The 17,667-nt window shown below is 33.4% G+C and overlaps 1 protein-coding gene across 4 annotated transcripts in view; it reads left to right on the top strand.

Moving 5' to 3' along the window:
• ADGRG6 (adhesion G protein-coupled receptor G6) overlaps positions 1-17,667 on the top strand; it is a 180,329-nt gene that overhangs the window by 101,601 nt on the left and 61,061 nt on the right. For 2 of the 4 annotated variants that reach the window (XM_027850672.1, XM_027850674.1), the window contains exons 6-9: positions 454-534; positions 9,012-9,097; positions 16,321-16,373; positions 17,171-17,233. In XM_027850672.1, coding sequence (XP_027706473.1) covers positions 454-534; positions 9,012-9,097; positions 16,321-16,373; positions 17,171-17,233 — 283 coding nt within the window. The remainder of the gene's footprint in view (positions 1-453; positions 535-9,011; positions 9,098-16,320; positions 16,374-17,170; positions 17,234-17,667) is intronic. The other 2 variants (XM_027850673.1, XM_027850676.1) reach the window with 1 other exon arrangement.

Genomic DNA, 17,667 nt, shown 5'->3' with positions numbered 1-17,667 from the left:
ATATTAGCATATTTAAAGTCAAAAGAGGACCTTGATGATCAGCTAGTCTAATCTCTTTATTTTGCTGTTGAGAAACTGAAGGCTAGAAGGTCAAAATGATGTGACCAAAGTTCACAAAGCAAATCTGTAACACATCCAGGACTAGAATTCAGATCTCTTGACTTACAGTCCAGAATCTTTCTACAATGCTATGATATTCCTAGAACCTTTATGTAGCTTTTAACCTAGTGTCATGCTGAATGATTCCATTTGAGAACATGGAGCCTATCTCTCTTTATTCCTTCTCCTCACTCATTATCAACTTGGAATATGTGATATTTAATATCTAGCAGTAGATGACTTCCATTACGCTCATGTATGTGTTTTCATGCATTAATGAGGGCTACATTGCTCATCCATATTAACAGTCATGTGTTCTTTGCAAGATTACATCTCTCTCATCTTTATTGCCAGCTACTGTAAACTCTCCTACTACACCACCCATTGTCACCACTAACATGCCTGTTACTAATAGAGTCGATAACCAAAGGAATGGTAAGAAATTGTTCCCTTTTTTCTTTGTAATGTCTCTGAAACATTAACAACTGTATTCTGAGGGAAAACCTCAAGAGTTTTATCAGTGTGCCTGATGTTCAAGATAAACAGATATTTATATCTATCTATATATGTGTTTGTATACATATATGTATATATATCCATATACATATATAGATATCCTCTATTTCTTCGTTTATCTGAAAAACCAGTATGAACAAGGCATTGATTATTATTTTGTTCTGTGTGGTTCAGATTACCAATATAATTGATCTTTTGGCCAATTAAATGAATAGAATTTAACAACAATTTCCCCCCATTTGTTACTTGAACTGTCTTTTGGAGAGAAGCTATTTTAAATTTTAAAAATTAAAAGATCAATTTTAATGGTGATTTCAAAAGCATAATGTTTCTTTTAGGAATTCATAATGCTTTGTATGATGTCTTTGCTCAGAAGCAATGTTGGATTTTAATATTTCATGTAACTTAATTAAAATATTTATATTGATTTTACCTCTCACTTATGTCAATGGTATCAATTATAATGGATGATGTTTTATATTTGTTCTATTTTTTGCGAGGGAGATTTGTCAGTCGTTTTAAATCCACAATTAGTTATGCAATGAATTAAGTGTGTGTTTGTTTTTAAGTAACTTTTGTATTTTTCATGTATACTGTTTATATTTCTCATGTAATTGTTAACATCACTGGTCTAATTGTACAATTCATTTAAGAAATAAGAAAAAGTTGAATTGCTATTTTTATATTCATAAACTTATATGTCTACAGAGTATACCAATCTCACTTACATTGTCTTTGCAATGGACATCATAATTCAGGTGTCGCCTTCATCCCTCTTTATCACTACATCAAGAAGAGTTATGTTCTCACAATTTCGCAGTATAAGCAATATAGGAATTACTTGTTTTCTATCTATTTGACTTATTGAGACAAAGACTTCTACAAATTGAAGATATCACATTCTCACCTGAAGGACCAAAATCTACAGCAGAGATTATTTACCTTTTTTGTGTTATAATCCTCTTCAGCAGTCCAGTGAAACCTCCAGACCCCTTAATATTTTTTAAATATATAAAAATAAAATAAATAAGATTGGAAAACCAACCAGTTATATTGAAAGAGGGAAGGAATTTTTCCCTTTCAAGTTCATGGGATACCTTGAATTCTGTCCCCTAGTTAAGAACTTCTAATCCATAGAAACAAAATTCACATGATTTGCTTTTTCTTTCTCCTTCAGAAATTGCATCTACTTCCGTAAGGACATTTGTTGGAACTGTGTACTGTTTTGCATGAGGCAATACATATATACATACACACATATGCATGCACACATATTTATATATCAATGCAACCATAAAGTTGGTGAGTCAGAGGAGCAGTGTTTTAGTGTCCTTTTGATATCCATACCAACAAGATTTATGATGAAGCACAAATTCCAATAGTCCCCAAGAAAGTAACAACAAACAAAGGTTCCAGTGCATATTTTATATGGACCCTAGCCAGTAGTTTGGAATATTATAATTGGGATTCAGTCATACACTCTTTGTATGGGCATACAAAAGAGCCTCTGTGGACTTCTCCTCCTACTACTGACACATCCTCTGTTGCATGGATATGATTCTTACAGGCCGGACTTGGTGAAGTAGAACTGTAGCCATTCCTCATGTAATTTCTGAGATCCTTGAAAAAAGTCTTTGTCGTCATTATTTTAGTTCTAATTTTACATCATCCGTTGCCTTTTGATTTCACCATAATAAGCAAATATATTAGACTCTTCAGAAATGGTTTGGAATTTGTAATTCCCTAAAGGAAAATTGGAATCTGATTTTTTTTTTTTAAGGAAGGGAAAATTTTTCCCCTCAAAACTAAAAAGCTTTAAAGATTATTATACAGTAAATGCTATCTAGTGGTTCTTTAGTTGAAATACAGTGGATCCATCTAGGTTATTTTTGTGGAAGGTTTTTGTTTGTTTCTTTTGTTGAAAAAAAATGAACACAACTATCAAACAAAATGTCCACTTATTAAAAGTTCTTTTGATAATGGATTAATTACCAATGACTTACTTTTTTCTGTCAATAATACTCTGAAAGAGCCCATATGTTACTGTGTCAGATACTATTAGAGGTCAAGAAGGATGAGGGTTGAGAAAAGGCCATTAGATTTGTCAATTAAACAACCATTGATTACTTTAGAGAGAGCAATTTTAGTTGAATGATGAAAGTCATAAGCCAGATTGCAGAGGGTTTTTAAATGTGAAAGAAAGTGGGTAGCAGGAAAAGAATCAGTAGATAGATTTAAGGGGGCATGATAGTGGGAGGAGTCTGCTGGAAAACATAGGAGAGGATGATATGTAATCAGTTGTGCATGAAGATGAGTTGACTTTGGCAAGGAGAAGGGCTACCTCTTCATCATGTTATAACACTGTAATATTCAGTTTCCTATTTGCATATATCATTTATTTAAAACCACTGTTCAGTGCCTTCCGTTTTCTGTTTAATTTTTTTTATCTACTTGGAATTAATCATGTGGCATTATATTAATATGAAAGAACATTCATTTTAAGTATATGGGATAGAGATAGACTAGACCTAACATTTCTTGAATGTAGGGATTTCCCAGTAAAGATCTTCCTTGCCTGATGCAGATTGACCCTTCTATACAATTTTAATTCTTGTTGTTTAGTTGTTTCAGTCATGTCCAACTTTTTGTGACCCCATTTGGGGTTTTCTTGGCAAAGATACTGGAGTGGTTTGCCATTGACTTCTCCAGCTCATTTTACAGATGAGGAAACTGAGAAAAACAGGGCTGAATTACTTGCCCAGGGTCACACAGCTAGTAAGTGTCTGAAGTCAGATTTGATGAGTCTTCCTGACTCCAGGCCCAGCACTCTATCCACTGCACCACCTAGCTACCCTTTAATTCTTAGAGGGATCTTAAAGAGAATAAAAGGTTAAGGGACAAAGAATTTAAAACAAGTAGGAAACATTTTTGCCATCCAATTTCCCAACATTACCTCTTACCACCTTCTAGTCATAGAAGAGTATGACTTTTTCACTCCTCCTTCCTTCATTAGCTTGTGCTTATTTATATGACAAAATATTTCAAGCTTCAGAATTTATAGGGCATAATGACTTTTTTTGGATGACAATGTAGGATGCTTAAGATCGGATGTATCTAAGGTCTCAGTATCTGAAAGTTGTTACATCTCTGCATTGTAAGCAGCATAGTACAGTAAAAAGAATGGGAGCCCCAGAGGCCCCATGTTCAAATCTTAACTTTGCTGGGTGATGTTATACAAATCACTTAACCTCTTCAGGCCTCAGTTTCCTCATCTGTAAACCAAAAAGCATTGGATTAGATTTTCTTCTAAGGTTCCTTCTAACTTGAAATATTAAACACGAGTGAAACTGGGCAGCATTGAAGTCGGCTTCTCAGGATGTACACAGTGAAGTCTCAGGATCCTGTTACTCTTGCAGCTGTAGTTTCCCATGCAGAGGGGTCCATGCCTTAATTTCCAAAAAACACTATTTCTTCAATCTCTTAAGTTAGTCCTACTATGGTATCAGTGAAAGGAAAACCACTGATTGTCCCAGTAGACATGAAATTCAGTCCAAGGAAAGCCCAATGGAAATTGGCCCTTTTCCCTCTCTTTCCTATAAGGAAGACGTCTTTCTGTCTTTCTCCCTTTCTATTTAAATTCAGTTTCTTGTCTGCTATTTCCAATCAAGAGTTCATGTTCCCCTCTGTACAATAACCTGAGAGGGGAATACTCCAGAAGCACACATGATATTTAATAGCTTTCTCAATATCTTCTCAACACCGTCTTTTTTTTTTTTTTTTTTTACTGTTAACTCCACAGCCAATGAAAGAACTTAAATCAAAATGTTTCTGTCTTGCAACTTACATGGAATTACAAAGAAGTAGCATTACTCATGGGTCAAATAAAAGACATCTAACTATTATGGGATTTCCTGAAAAGGGCCCAGGGACTTTTTTTGGAATACCTTTTCATCAGTTGATTCATGCCAAAGGGTCAGGTTTTAATTTTGGTCTTAGAAGTTTCACCCAATTGAGTAATAGATGTACTTTTAAACATTTTCTTTCAAGAAATGCACATTTGGGGTTCTACTACTATTCATGACAATGATGGGCTTTGGTAGACAGGACATATATCTTTTGAAGCCTCCATAATTTATGAATATTTAACTCATACATTTTCCATTCTGGCAGCCCCAGGAGCCATTAATCCTCTAGGTGAGGACAGCTTAGATTCCAGGATAGCACAAAGAAAATTGTCCATAAATTTTTCTTGCCATTTCAAAGTATGTCCTCTCCAGTAACACATCATGGATCATCCATTTCCTCTGATAACAATGCATCTTCTGCTCCAATAAACCAGCAAACGAATCAATATGCCAGGAACTCTACTTCCCATGCCTTCAAAAGGCATTTTATCTTCCTTATGTGACTCACTCAATGACCTTAACTGCTTTTGCAGATCAGAGGTTAACCACTGTGTCAGTCTGTTCAGTGAAATGTAGGAAAAATAAACTGTTAGTTAGACAGATTTTAAAGTTACTTGTCGGAAATAGCTAACATGGCTTTCAGCAATCATTTAAAATATTAGATGCATAACATTCAAAAGTTTTGCAAGCCAATTAACTAGTATAATCCATTACTATATTTTAGTTTTTCTGTCTTCCATTTACTAACAATCCAACTCTAAGGAGGTGACTGGATTTGTAAATTGGTTTCATTATTGCTCTGTGATATTGGTATTACTTTTTTATTTTCAAAGATAGAAATGTAGGTTGGAAAACATTGAACCAAAGGGAATAAAGTAGGCAAACCATTAAAGAGATGCATAAACATTCATAATATTGGAATTTTAATAATTAAAAAATCCTACAACACACTGCTTTTAATTCTTTTTCCACCTTAAAATATCACTTTTAATCACCAAAGGACAGTTATGTACTCTCCAGATAGTGGGAAGGAATCATGCTTTTATGAACTTGCCAATACCATGATTTAGGTCACCATCTAGTGGTAGCTTTTAAAATATTCAGCCCACTGTATTTGATAAAAGTTCATAAAAATTCCCATAGATCCTTAAAATAGATTTTTGAACTCTGGAGCTCTGGTTTTCCTCAGATGTTCAGGACATCCTTTGACTCAGTTGGGGAACCATATTGGGTTATATGAAAGTTAGAATCCATAACAACATATAAACTGTCCCAAAGAAGAATAAAAATAATGGTGTGTGTATATATGTATACATATACATGAGTGTATATATATATATATATACATATACTCACATATGTGTATATGTGTAAATCACTTTAACAAGTAAAAAGTACTTTTCTTACCACAATTCTATATAATAGAATAGGTTCTTGGAAGGGCTCAGAGAGTCAAGTGATTTGTCCAGGATCGTGCTGCTAGCACTGGAGGCAGGATTCCAAACCAGACCTCTGTTGACTTCAAGTTTAGTGGTCTGTCCATGAAATCATTCTTCATTTCAAAAAGGAAAAATGGAATCAGGCTCATTACAAAGGTTGAGTGAATTGAATAGATTGAAACAAGCTGACCCATACACATTAAAACTCTATATTTCAATGTAGCTTTTCATGGCCATCTAAACATATTATAGAGTAGTGGTTATTGGCCTTATTTGACTCTGACTCAAATGCTGGCAGATCATGATAATGGGGGCTGAGGTTTTCTTATTGGTAGTTTTTATACTTTTATTGTCCTACCCATTTCTGTCTACATCTCAACTCACTGTTCCTAATGTTTATTATGAACACATACACATACACATACACACACACACATACATACACACACACACACGTGTTTGTCCTGAACTTCATTTTGATACTTTCCCAAGATAGTCACAAGCAAAGCAAGCTGACTAAACATAAAATTCACACTAGAATTTTCCATCTCTTGAGATATACCTTTTCCCTCTCTTCCCCTCAAAAGAAATATAAACCTTTCAGAAAGGCTGTGTTTCTTTCTATATTTTATAGCTGGACCCTGAAAAAATGCTAAGTAGAATACATCTATGAGGTTTAGAAAAGTCTGTCAGGTGAGTTAGAAAATTGAACTCAACTTAGCTTTAAAATATTGCTCAATTTAAACAAATATTTACTGAGCACCTACTGTGAACCAAGATAGTGTGGAAAATGAGATGCTATGGAGGGGAAGAAGGGAAAAAAGAATTAAGAGATCATTTTGATCCTCTTCTAGCCTGTAGGATAATAGGAGAGACAGGAGAAGAGCACGAATAACTTAAAGATGAGAAATAACATCAAAGAACCCAATAAAAGGTATGATGTTATCAGAAGAAAGACCATTCCCAGGTAGGAGCAGCTTAATCAGGAAAATCTTAGAAGAGGTGGCATTTGAGTTGGGCCTTGAAGAATGGGTCGGGATTGGATAGAGCAAAGCGAGAGGGAAAAGCATTCCTAGAAGAGAGACCATCCTTGGCAGAATAATTTGAACAAAATCTTAGAGGGAGGAAACAGTGTGTTAATTTTAGGGAACTGAAAGTGATTCAGTTTCATTCATTAATTTAACAAGTTGAGGCAGCTGTGTGGTACAGTAGATAGAGCACTGGATCAGAGTCAGCAAATCTGACTTCAAATCCAGCCTCAGATCCTTAATTACTGTTTAAGCCCACACAAGTCACAAACTCAGTTCCTCATCTATACAATGGCAATAGTAATAAGACCTATGCCCCAAGGTTGTTGTGAGGATAAAATGAGACAACATTTGTAAAGTGCTTTGCAAACCTTAAAGTGCTATGTAAATGCTGTCTATTAACAGACATTTATTAAAACTCCTGCTATATGTGGAATATTCTGGCAGATATTAGTGGATACTGAGTTTAAATGAGAAACAGACTCTTCTATTTTGAAGCTTATGGTCTATACTCATCCTAGACTCTAGGACGTGCAAAGAAAGTAGTCAGGGGTAAGATTAAGTAGGTAGGTAGTGTCCAAATCATGGGGGTCCTTAAATACCAAGCTAAGGGGTTTCAATTTTACTTTGATAGGCAATGGAGAGCCATTGAATATTTTTTTCCTCATAAGATGACTTGACTAGAACCATGCTTCAGAACTAAGTTAGTAATAGTATATAAGGTAAAGACATTAATAGTAATAGTAATAGTAATAATAATAATAATAATAATAATAATAATAATAATAACTAAAATTGGTCTCCCTAGAAATTTGCCTTTTTAGTAGATGTAATGGTTTAGTTGGGGAAAAATCATTCAAACACCATATTTATCATCTTATTTTAATATTTCAGAAGATCCATGATTTCATCAATGAGGATATTCCCTCCCCCAAATTTAGGGTGCAATGTTCTGAAACCCTGTATTTAATTATTGTACCCCAACCCCACCCCCCCGTGGCCCCCTTACCAAAAAGCCATCTCTTGGTGGCTATTTTCTGATAATTTGCCTCTTTTTCCTCATCTTCAGAGAATATTCATCTCCAGGGCAATACTAGAAGTCTTTCTAGCTTGCTAAAATTTGTCAAAGCTTGCGTTTCACTGCATAGCCTTTGAGAACTAGAGTCATCTCCATGTTACAATAAGATATTAGTATGGACCTTTAATGGATCTTATCTGGTAACACACAGATAAAGTCTGACTTTTTCTTTTCTTTTCTTTTCTCTTCTCTTCTTTTCTTTTCTTTTCTTTTCTTTTTCTTTTTGCTTTGCATCTGATTGTTTTAGTCATACAGAATCAATTTCACTAACCTTGAAAATTTTCAGTGACAAAACATTAACTTATTGTTTTGCAGAGCTCAGGTCAATCCAACAAGCATTTGTTAAGTGCCTATAGATTGGCAGGCATTGTGCCTTTAAGCATTGGGTTACAAAGAATTCTGTAATATTTTTCTTACCCTCCCTGTCATTGTTCTATATAAGAGTATTAGTAAAGTTAAGTCCAGTTATTACTAAAGAACAAATGAAATCTTAAAAGGATCCATAGAACTCGCTGTATTTTTGTGTTTAATTCTTGAAAGTTTTTTCTTTTGTTGTTGTTTAAATCATTTTCTGTCCTTATCTTTTTTCACATCTTTATATTTCAATCTGTCATAATCTACAATATGCTATATAAAAGAAGGATGAACTACAACCTTAGCACATGAAAGAAAGTAGACAAAAATGAGAAAATGGGAAGCTGTAGAATTCTAAATAACAAACAACTAAAAATCCAAACTGTGATTTAGTAACACAGGAACTGTAGAATTAAATTTGGTGGCTGAACCCTTCTGTGGTTACTTATGAATCTAAAAATAGTTAGAGGTACAAAATGAAACAGCCTCTTTGAGGCTATTTTGTTTGCTTTTTCTATCATTTATATTGAAATTACATGTATGCTTATGAAAAGAATGCAATGTTTTTCTAAACGTTATTTTCAATGGACAGATGGCATAATTTACCGGATTTCAATGATTATTCAAAACATCCTACGTCAACCTGAGGTGAAAGTACAGAGCAAGGTTGCGGAATGGGTGAGTAAAGTCTTAATCAAGTCTTTCTTTACTTACTATCACAAATACAGAAGTCATGATTTTCATTTCCTACCATAATATTCTAGTAATAGCCAAACATTTGTCATCTTTGGGACTTCTATTTCTTCCCATCATACTTGCAGCTAGTATTACATTTCTCTGTGAAGTATGGATTCAGTCAAAGGGCTGCACTTGAGGACTTAGTGGGTCATATGTAGCCTTGAGGCTGCAGGTTCCCCACCCCTGCTCTAAAATTTCATTAAGTTTCACTAAAATTTCAAATTATCACTATTATGGTGATAATAATAACAAAATCATATGCAATGTCTTGTGGAGAAGACATAGAAAAAGGACTATCTATGTCCTTTGGGGTGGGGAGAATTTGAATTTTTATGCATATTGTGCTAAATGTTCTTTAAGGAGCAAAAAGAGGGGGAAAAGTCAAAGTATTTAATCAGAAAGTGATATTTTTTAGATTTCTTGATTCTTCAAGGGAGGATTGGTAGGAAAATGTAATCATGTTACTGTTTTCTTTAAAGGCAACATAACTATGAAAATAACCTAATTATACATAAAAGGTAAATTGAAATGACAATAAAATAAATTAATATCTGAATTTAAAAAGTCAGAATTTAATTGAGAACCCTTTTTTAAAGTATAGAATTTTAAAGATACATTAAAATAATGACTGATGAGGATAATTTAACAGGAAATCTTTAATTTAATGGATGGGTAGCATTTGATGTTAAGACTTTTTCTCTGGTTTCATATAAGAATAGTGACAGTTTGTTAGCATAAGTTTGAAGAAATTTTAATTTTTATTCTTTAAAAGACTACATTAAATGTTTATCATCCCAAAAATTAGTTCTTATATTCAGAGGAATGACTGACATTTTCAGGAGTCAGAACACAATTTTATGGAAACCACATGACTGACTAAGAAATTCTTTCATATACATCATTCATCTTTTTGGAATATTTTTATCTGCCTTTTCTATAGACTTTTCTGACAGAATGAATAGGGCACAATATAAATGGAACAGATGTAGGTCTTTTATTCCTTGAGTTTTCAATCCAAAACCAAAAATAGACACCAATAACATAAATTCTTGATGTATATGTAATGTGGAATGTAAAGAGAGATACAGAGCAAACCCTTATTTACATTTTAACAAGTCATATTTTTCCACCATTTGCACCTCTCAAATGCTTTGCAGTTTCACCAAACATACACACACATGCATACATACCACTAACACATAATATACATCCATATATGCACACATAAACACAAACATATACACATCCATATGTGTGTACACAGATACATGCATGCATATGTATATGGCTAACCATTAAGGAACAGAGAGCTCCAAATACAAATATTCTGTTAAAGAATTCTTAGCCCTTTACCTCATGAGGATCTGCTTCCCTAAGGCAATCTCATATAATTCCATGACTCTACAATCTAGGCCTGCAGGTCCCACAACTTATACAGGTATATTTGAGAAAATCAGGAAAGCATAATGAGATTTTGCAAGGAGATAGTAGTTGACTTTGAAATCGTCAAAAAACTCTTAGATAAGTATTCTTTATGCTTACGAATTCAGGAAGTTCTCAGCATGCCCTGACACATAAGAGTTCCCAGGGATAAAGAGCAGAAATACATTAGATAAGTCACATAGGAGTAACAGACCATAAATGACTACAAAGGAATCTTACCTGCTTCACTGAATCCCCATCCTTTCAAGAGAATCAGCTATAACAGTCGTACAATGGCCTCAGCCTTACCTCCTTGTTTAATTCTGCTGCCTATAGCGGATGCCAGATTAGGAGAGTTTGGTGCCTGTTTCAAGGAGGTTACCCCCAGCTCCTGCTTGCTGCTCTACAGCTTAGCCTCTCTAGCTTCCTGAGTATGATAAGTTAGGAATGATTTTTTTCATAAATTAAGATAACTTTAAAACCTTATTCTAGGCTTGGAATCAGGTACACAGGTCCAAATCCTAGTTCTGATATTTATTAGCTATATCATTTGTGCAAGTCATTTAATCATCTTGAAGCCCCAGTTTTCTCATCTGTAAAATGGGGATAATAATACCTGTAGTAACTACTTCAAAAGAGTTATTGTGAAATTTAAACGAAATAACATATGTAAAATGCTTTGAAAACTAAATATCTGTAAGGATCAGTTATTTATTACTATTATTATTATTCTGGCTATTATTATCGCAGAGTGTGCCAGTATTAAAAGACAAATCCAGCACACTTCAGTAGTTAGAGAGATAGCCTTAGAGCCAGGACGATCTGGATTTAAGTCCTTCTAATTCATGAAAGCTGTGTAACTTAAGGCACTTGACCTAAAGTGCTCTAGACTAAGTTACAGAGAAGCTGCTGATGTGAATTAATATGAAAAGAACAATTTTTTTTAGCAAAACAAACAATGCATTTTTAAAAGTCTGACATGATATGCAATATTCCACACCCATGTCCATTTCTCAAAGAAGTCAGGGGGAACTATCTTCTCATATTTCTTCTTTGGGGTCAAACTTGGTCATTAAAACATCCCAACATTCTATCTTGATCATTTTGTTATTGTTATTTCCATTTACATTGTTAGAGTCATTGTGCGTATTGGTCTCTTACCTCTGCTTATTTCACTTTGTATCAGTTCATGTAGGTCTTTCCATGCTTCTCTGTACTTGTTATATAAAATACACCTTTGACTTGTTAGAGTTGAGTAACACTAAATCTGTAAATTAACTTTCATAGTATTGTTCTTTTTATTATGCTGACACAGCCTAGCCATTAGCACTGAATATTCCTCTAGACATTTGTTATTCTTTATTTCTTCAAGGAACATTTTGTAAATCAGTTGATGCACATGTTAAGTATGGTATAGTAGATTGAATTCCTAATATTTTATGCATTTTGGAGTTATTTCCCTTTGGAAAAGGGACTTCTCTTTCTAATATTACCCCTTGGATATTGTCATTATTATATAGCTATGCCATTTATTTTGTGAATTTCTTTTGCATCCTGTGAATTTTGCTGATGCTATTGTTTCAATTATCTTCTTTGATGATTTCCGAGATGATTTCCAAGTAAACCATCATATAATGAATAAATGGCAAAGTTTTGTCTTTTCTTTGTTGTTTAGTCATGTCCAATTCTTCGTGACCCCTTGTGGAGTTTTCTTGGCAAAGTTACTGGAGTAGTTTGCAGTTTTCCTTCTCCTACTCATTTTACAGATGAGGAGACTGAGGAAAACAGGGATAAGTGACTTGTCTAGGGTCTTACCGCTACTAAGTATGTGAGGCTGATTTTGAACTCAGTAAGATAAAGTGTTCCTGACACCAGGCCTGGCACTCTATACACTGTACCACCTAGCTGCCCTGTTTCCTCCCTACCTATCTTAATACCTTTAATTTCTTACTCTTAATGCTATAGCTTGATGCTATAACATTTCTAGAATTCAGCAAGAAAAGCGAGCATTCTTGCATTTATTGGGAAAGGCACTTCTACTTTGTAGGAATTGTTTAGAAGACTATAGTAGGAATTCAAGCAAGAGTGAGAGGAACATTAGGGGATACTGTAGACTGTTCTAAAAATTCTTTCTTGAATTATATGGACTAACTGCATATTTTCCTGGGCCTCATTATCCTTATTCATATTCTTAACCTGAATTAACAGCATCTGCCAGAAATGGTAATTCACACAGAAAGTCTTCATGTAAACCAAGAGATTAAGCCTCTGGTCATCCAGAGAGAAACTGCCCCCATCTAATATTATTAGAGGAGAGAGAGAAAATTACTGAATATATGTAATAATAAAATAAATGTGCTCAAGGGAGACAAGCAGTAGGATTTCACAGTTTCATCATCTTTATGAGACTATCTCTGACATTTCCTACAAGTCTTAGATACCTACCTCAAATGAATTTGAGTCACGTGACCAAAATTATATACTGTGTGAGTACAGTACATATGTATATGAGGAGAGAGGAGGTGGGAGAAGGAAAAGGAAAAAGAGAGAGAGAAAAACGAATGTCTCATGGCACAAGTATGCATATTTTTTCCTCATTCACTGTACCCTTCTGAATCACTTTTATATTATTAATTTTATTGCTTATAAAAGTAATATTATTCAAAGAAAAAGCAGTACTTCAATCATTCCCCAAATCAAATTGGATTGAGATGGAAGCAAGACTTATTAAACTATAGGAAAATAAATGCTTTTATTGGGTAAAATAATTTTTTTTTGTGAATTCCAAAATTATCATCATATCATGAAATCATGTGTAATATGATTCTGGAAAAACTGTCCTGAAAATATTACATATATTTGTAACATGAATTATTAGAATAAAGGCAATCATGTGCTTCCTTATTTTAGATGAAATAACTTTAAAATAAAAAATCCCATTCTTTCACTCTAGATTGGTTATAGCTAATGAAAATATTAGTTGTTATTCCCAAAATTGAAGGACATTTGTAATATATATTCATTGTATTTTTGTGTGTTCTCATGACCAACATTAGATTATTTTTAAGGCCTTTCATCTTCACCAGAAAGAGTATCTGAATATCCTGACTTTATTGTATGAAATACCAAATTTGTAAAATTAAAACATACCTGTAACATTCTAATAATTTCTTTGCAAATGGACTATAATCAGTACAGAACCACAGAATATTAGCTCTGGGAACAGAAAAGTAAAAGAAAATAATTTATCTAGAAAAACTGCTTTTCTTTATGGGAATATTGTCCTCTAGTCAATATTTATCAATTAAATCTGTATTTACTTTAAATGTAGTGCAAAAATTACATTTCTTTCATTTGAATTTTCATTCATTATGAAAAAAGCATATGAATTCAGTTACAGAGTAGTGGATATGTATTTATATAATGGAAGAATATGTGTGTGCACATATACATATGCTTGTATGTGTCTATGTGTTTCCATGTAGTTATATGGTACAAAGTAGTAGGTATATACATAGTAACATGTGTGTATATAGATAGAAAGATATTTCTACAAATGCATACATGTATGTATATATGTCTATAACCATACTATATAACTTCATACCCACCAGTCTGTGGCTGAATTTGTGTGCTTTTTCATCACATTAGTATATGAGTTATTTTGATTTACAGGTATGATTTACTTTTACACATTTTACGTTTCATGTAATAAAGTCAAAATTTTCAAATTATGATGAGATAGAAGGCCTTAAACAGACTTATATTGGTTATGATAATATACAAAAACATAATTTATATTTTCCCAGTGTTCTTTGCTTCTAGGAACATTAGTCATAATTTCTTTAGCTATAACAAATTTAGAGTCTAAGAACTGAATTTTTGTTTTTGAAGTTGCTTACATTTAAAATGGATACTTTGTAGTTTTTCTAAGTAGTTAGCTAAACATAAAATGTTTGCCGTATATATTTTTCTTGTTTGAAATTATTTTTGTATTTAAACACTGAGAAACAAGAAATTCACATAACAAATCAAAGAACTATCTACCAAATTAATTTTCTTCTTTAGATCTCATCTTTGATTTCATTGTTATAGGGAAAATCATCACTTGGGTCTTTAGCATTCCCAGGGATGAATTTCATCTGCTGATGCAGGTTTGCACCTTCTCTTCAAACTAGTCTTAAAGAGATTTCTACACTAAGACATTTTTTTACTTGCCTAAGATCCCATAACTTTTATATTACTTGTAGGGCCTGAACTTGGGTTTTCTGACTTCAGGGGTAGCGTTCTCTCTCTCTGTGTCTCTGTGTCTCTGTCTCTGTCTCTCTCTGTCTCTCTGTCTCTCTCTTTCTCCCCCTCTCTCCCTCCCTCTCTCCTTTCTTCTCTGTCCCTCCCTTATCTCTCTCCCAATGCCACAATGCTATGTTACTGCTGTGTAAATTAATAGACGGCTAAAAAATAATTAAATCAAAGATTGTTATTTTCTAAAACACTCCATATATGATAAAAGAAATTACAAATTTGTCCTTAAAAAACATGGGGAAAGTGGCAAAGAGAAGACCCAAGGACTAGTACTTTTTTTCCTTAAAATCTTTCTATCTGAAGTATGTGGTTTCCAAAAATTTTATAAATGTTAATTTACTCCATCAAGGGTCAAAAAGTTTGGAACATAACATGTTTTTAGAAAGCTTCTCTGCATCCTTGAAACAAATTTCAGAAAAATGAGTGAAATCATATCATAACCAAATAAGGTAGAACGTCCCTTCCCCCTACCTTTTTTTTGAAATCAGATATCTAGAGGGATAAGAAAAACACTTAAAAAAATCGCTATTGTATTCAAATGAAAACTCTACTACATAATCAGAGGAAACAGCCTTTTCTTGGCTTGTACTTGTTTAACTCTGTTTTCTTAAGTCCTGTGAAGCTGGACTTGACTTGTTCTAGGTTTAGAAGAATTTTACTTTCTTAATTAAAAAAAGGAGAGGGAGTAGTGAAGTTTCAAGAACTTACATTTATTTTCATTTTTGCAAGTGAAAGCATCAGTGTCTGCTTTATTTTCCCCTTTTGTAACTCAAAATAAAGCCTAATATCTTAATGAAAGGCACAAGAAATCTCAGTGAGTAGCATGAAATGTCTAATTTCATGGGGATGGAGAGGGGAACAATACATTTCTTTTAGTTATTTCCCCTAAGAATATTAGTGACAAGATATTTCCAACTTAAATACTACTTTAATTTTTTTTTAGAAAAATTAAGTTTTTAAAATTATTTTATTGGTTGGGTAATAGTCTTCCAAGAGCTGTGGTCAATTCATTTGTCACAGCTAAAAAATAGATGTAATATGATTAGGACCTAAACATGGTAAAAATAAATAAGTGAAATCTACTTAAAGGGAATAGAGTGTTCTCCAGGAATATTCATTTGCTTTAAGAGACTACTGTCTATTGCCCTGGTGGTATTGTATCCTAAAAGTCTCTTTTGCACACTTTCTTTCCCCTGATGTTCATTGAAATGTACAGTGAGATGATAGAAAAAAAGATGAGTGTTTTACTGATGTTCCCTGCACTAGTAACACACATCAATTATCTGTGACATCATAACTGAGTAAATCTAAGTATGTTTTTCCCACTAAAAATTTACCATTTTGAACAGTTGTCTATTTTAGTTGAAAGTTTTTTTTCTTAAAAAAAAAAAACAACACCTCACCCTTTCTCTCTTTGACTAGTATGTTGTATTTTTCAGCTCAACTCTACTTTTCAAAATTGGAATTATACAGTCTATGTGGTCAATATCAGGTAAATGGTAGAATTTGTTATTTAAAAAATGAAAGAGCAATGTAACTGTTTTGTCTAAGAGCTATACTATAGGTAATATCTACAATTTGTGTATGATATAGCATACATGACATAGTAATAACTATATGGCATGCATGTAGATAACTATGTACATATACATTACTAATCCTATTAAACCTTACTTTCTCTATGCCAGCCAAGAGTTAGCTTAGTATAACAAAAAAAAAATCAAAACAATACTGGACCTAAGACTCAAGGGACATGCAGACCACCAGCTATATGACCATATACAAGCCACTACCTTTCCAACCTGGTTTCCTCTTCAGTGAAATGAGAATAGTTCTACTTTACCGCCTACCTCTTAGAATAAGAGAGAGGCTGCTTAGCATAATGAATAGAGAGCTAGCCTCAGTCAGAAAGATCTGTATTCAAATTCCACCTCAGATATAAACTGACTGAGTGAGTCATTTCTCTGCACTGCAGTAACTCTCTACATTGAAGAGTAGATACAAATCTAAACTGGTGGAGGGAGATTCCTTAGTAGGAATTCCCTAATACAATGAAATCACAGGTCCAGTCTTAAAATAGATGTTATTATTAATAAATTAACCTGAAATTAAATAATAAACAATTAACTAAAATTCCTCTCACCTTACCATTCAGGCTATAAGTTCCTTGAGGGTAGGGATTGTATTTTATACCTTTTTATGTATCAGTGCCACACGTACTGCCTTGTACATAGCAGATACTCAGTAAATGTTCATCATTGTGATCAATATATTCCTTTACACTTATAGTCTTCATCTGAGCACTGGAGAAGAGAAGATAAAAGTCAAAAGAAGTGTTGAAGATGATCAAAGGTAACAATATTGTCAGAGGCTTAATTCCATAACTCCTTACCACAAAATTTAGCCAATCTCTTCTTTCTCCATGCTTTGAATCTGGGGGATCCATTCCTTTTTGGATTCATAGATACTATAGTGACCCCTTGGATAGTGGTATATATGCGTTCTAAGTTTCATATCTGATGTAATAACTTTTTGGTACTTTTGTGAGATTCTATCAAGATAATTATACTTTGAGAAACTATGTGGAAAAAGGCTCTCTTAATGTATTTTAACATAAAGAAAAATGGGGAATAAATTAACATTGAAGAATGAATTTTGTCTCCTTGCCAAATAAAGTGACTGTATATTTGGCAGTCACTATACAAGAGTATGATGTTTGTACAGTTTTCACATTATTCCTTCCTCCTCACCCCACCTCCTTTGCACACTCCAAATGAACTGACCCA

Source organism: Vombatus ursinus, unplaced genomic scaffold (genome assembly GCF_900497805.2).
Source record: "Vombatus ursinus unplaced genomic scaffold, bare-nosed wombat genome assembly UNPS02009132.1, whole genome shotgun sequence".
Taxonomy (NCBI): domain Eukaryota; kingdom Metazoa; phylum Chordata; class Mammalia; order Diprotodontia; family Vombatidae; genus Vombatus; species Vombatus ursinus.
This window is presented reverse-complemented; position numbering and strand designations above follow the sequence as displayed.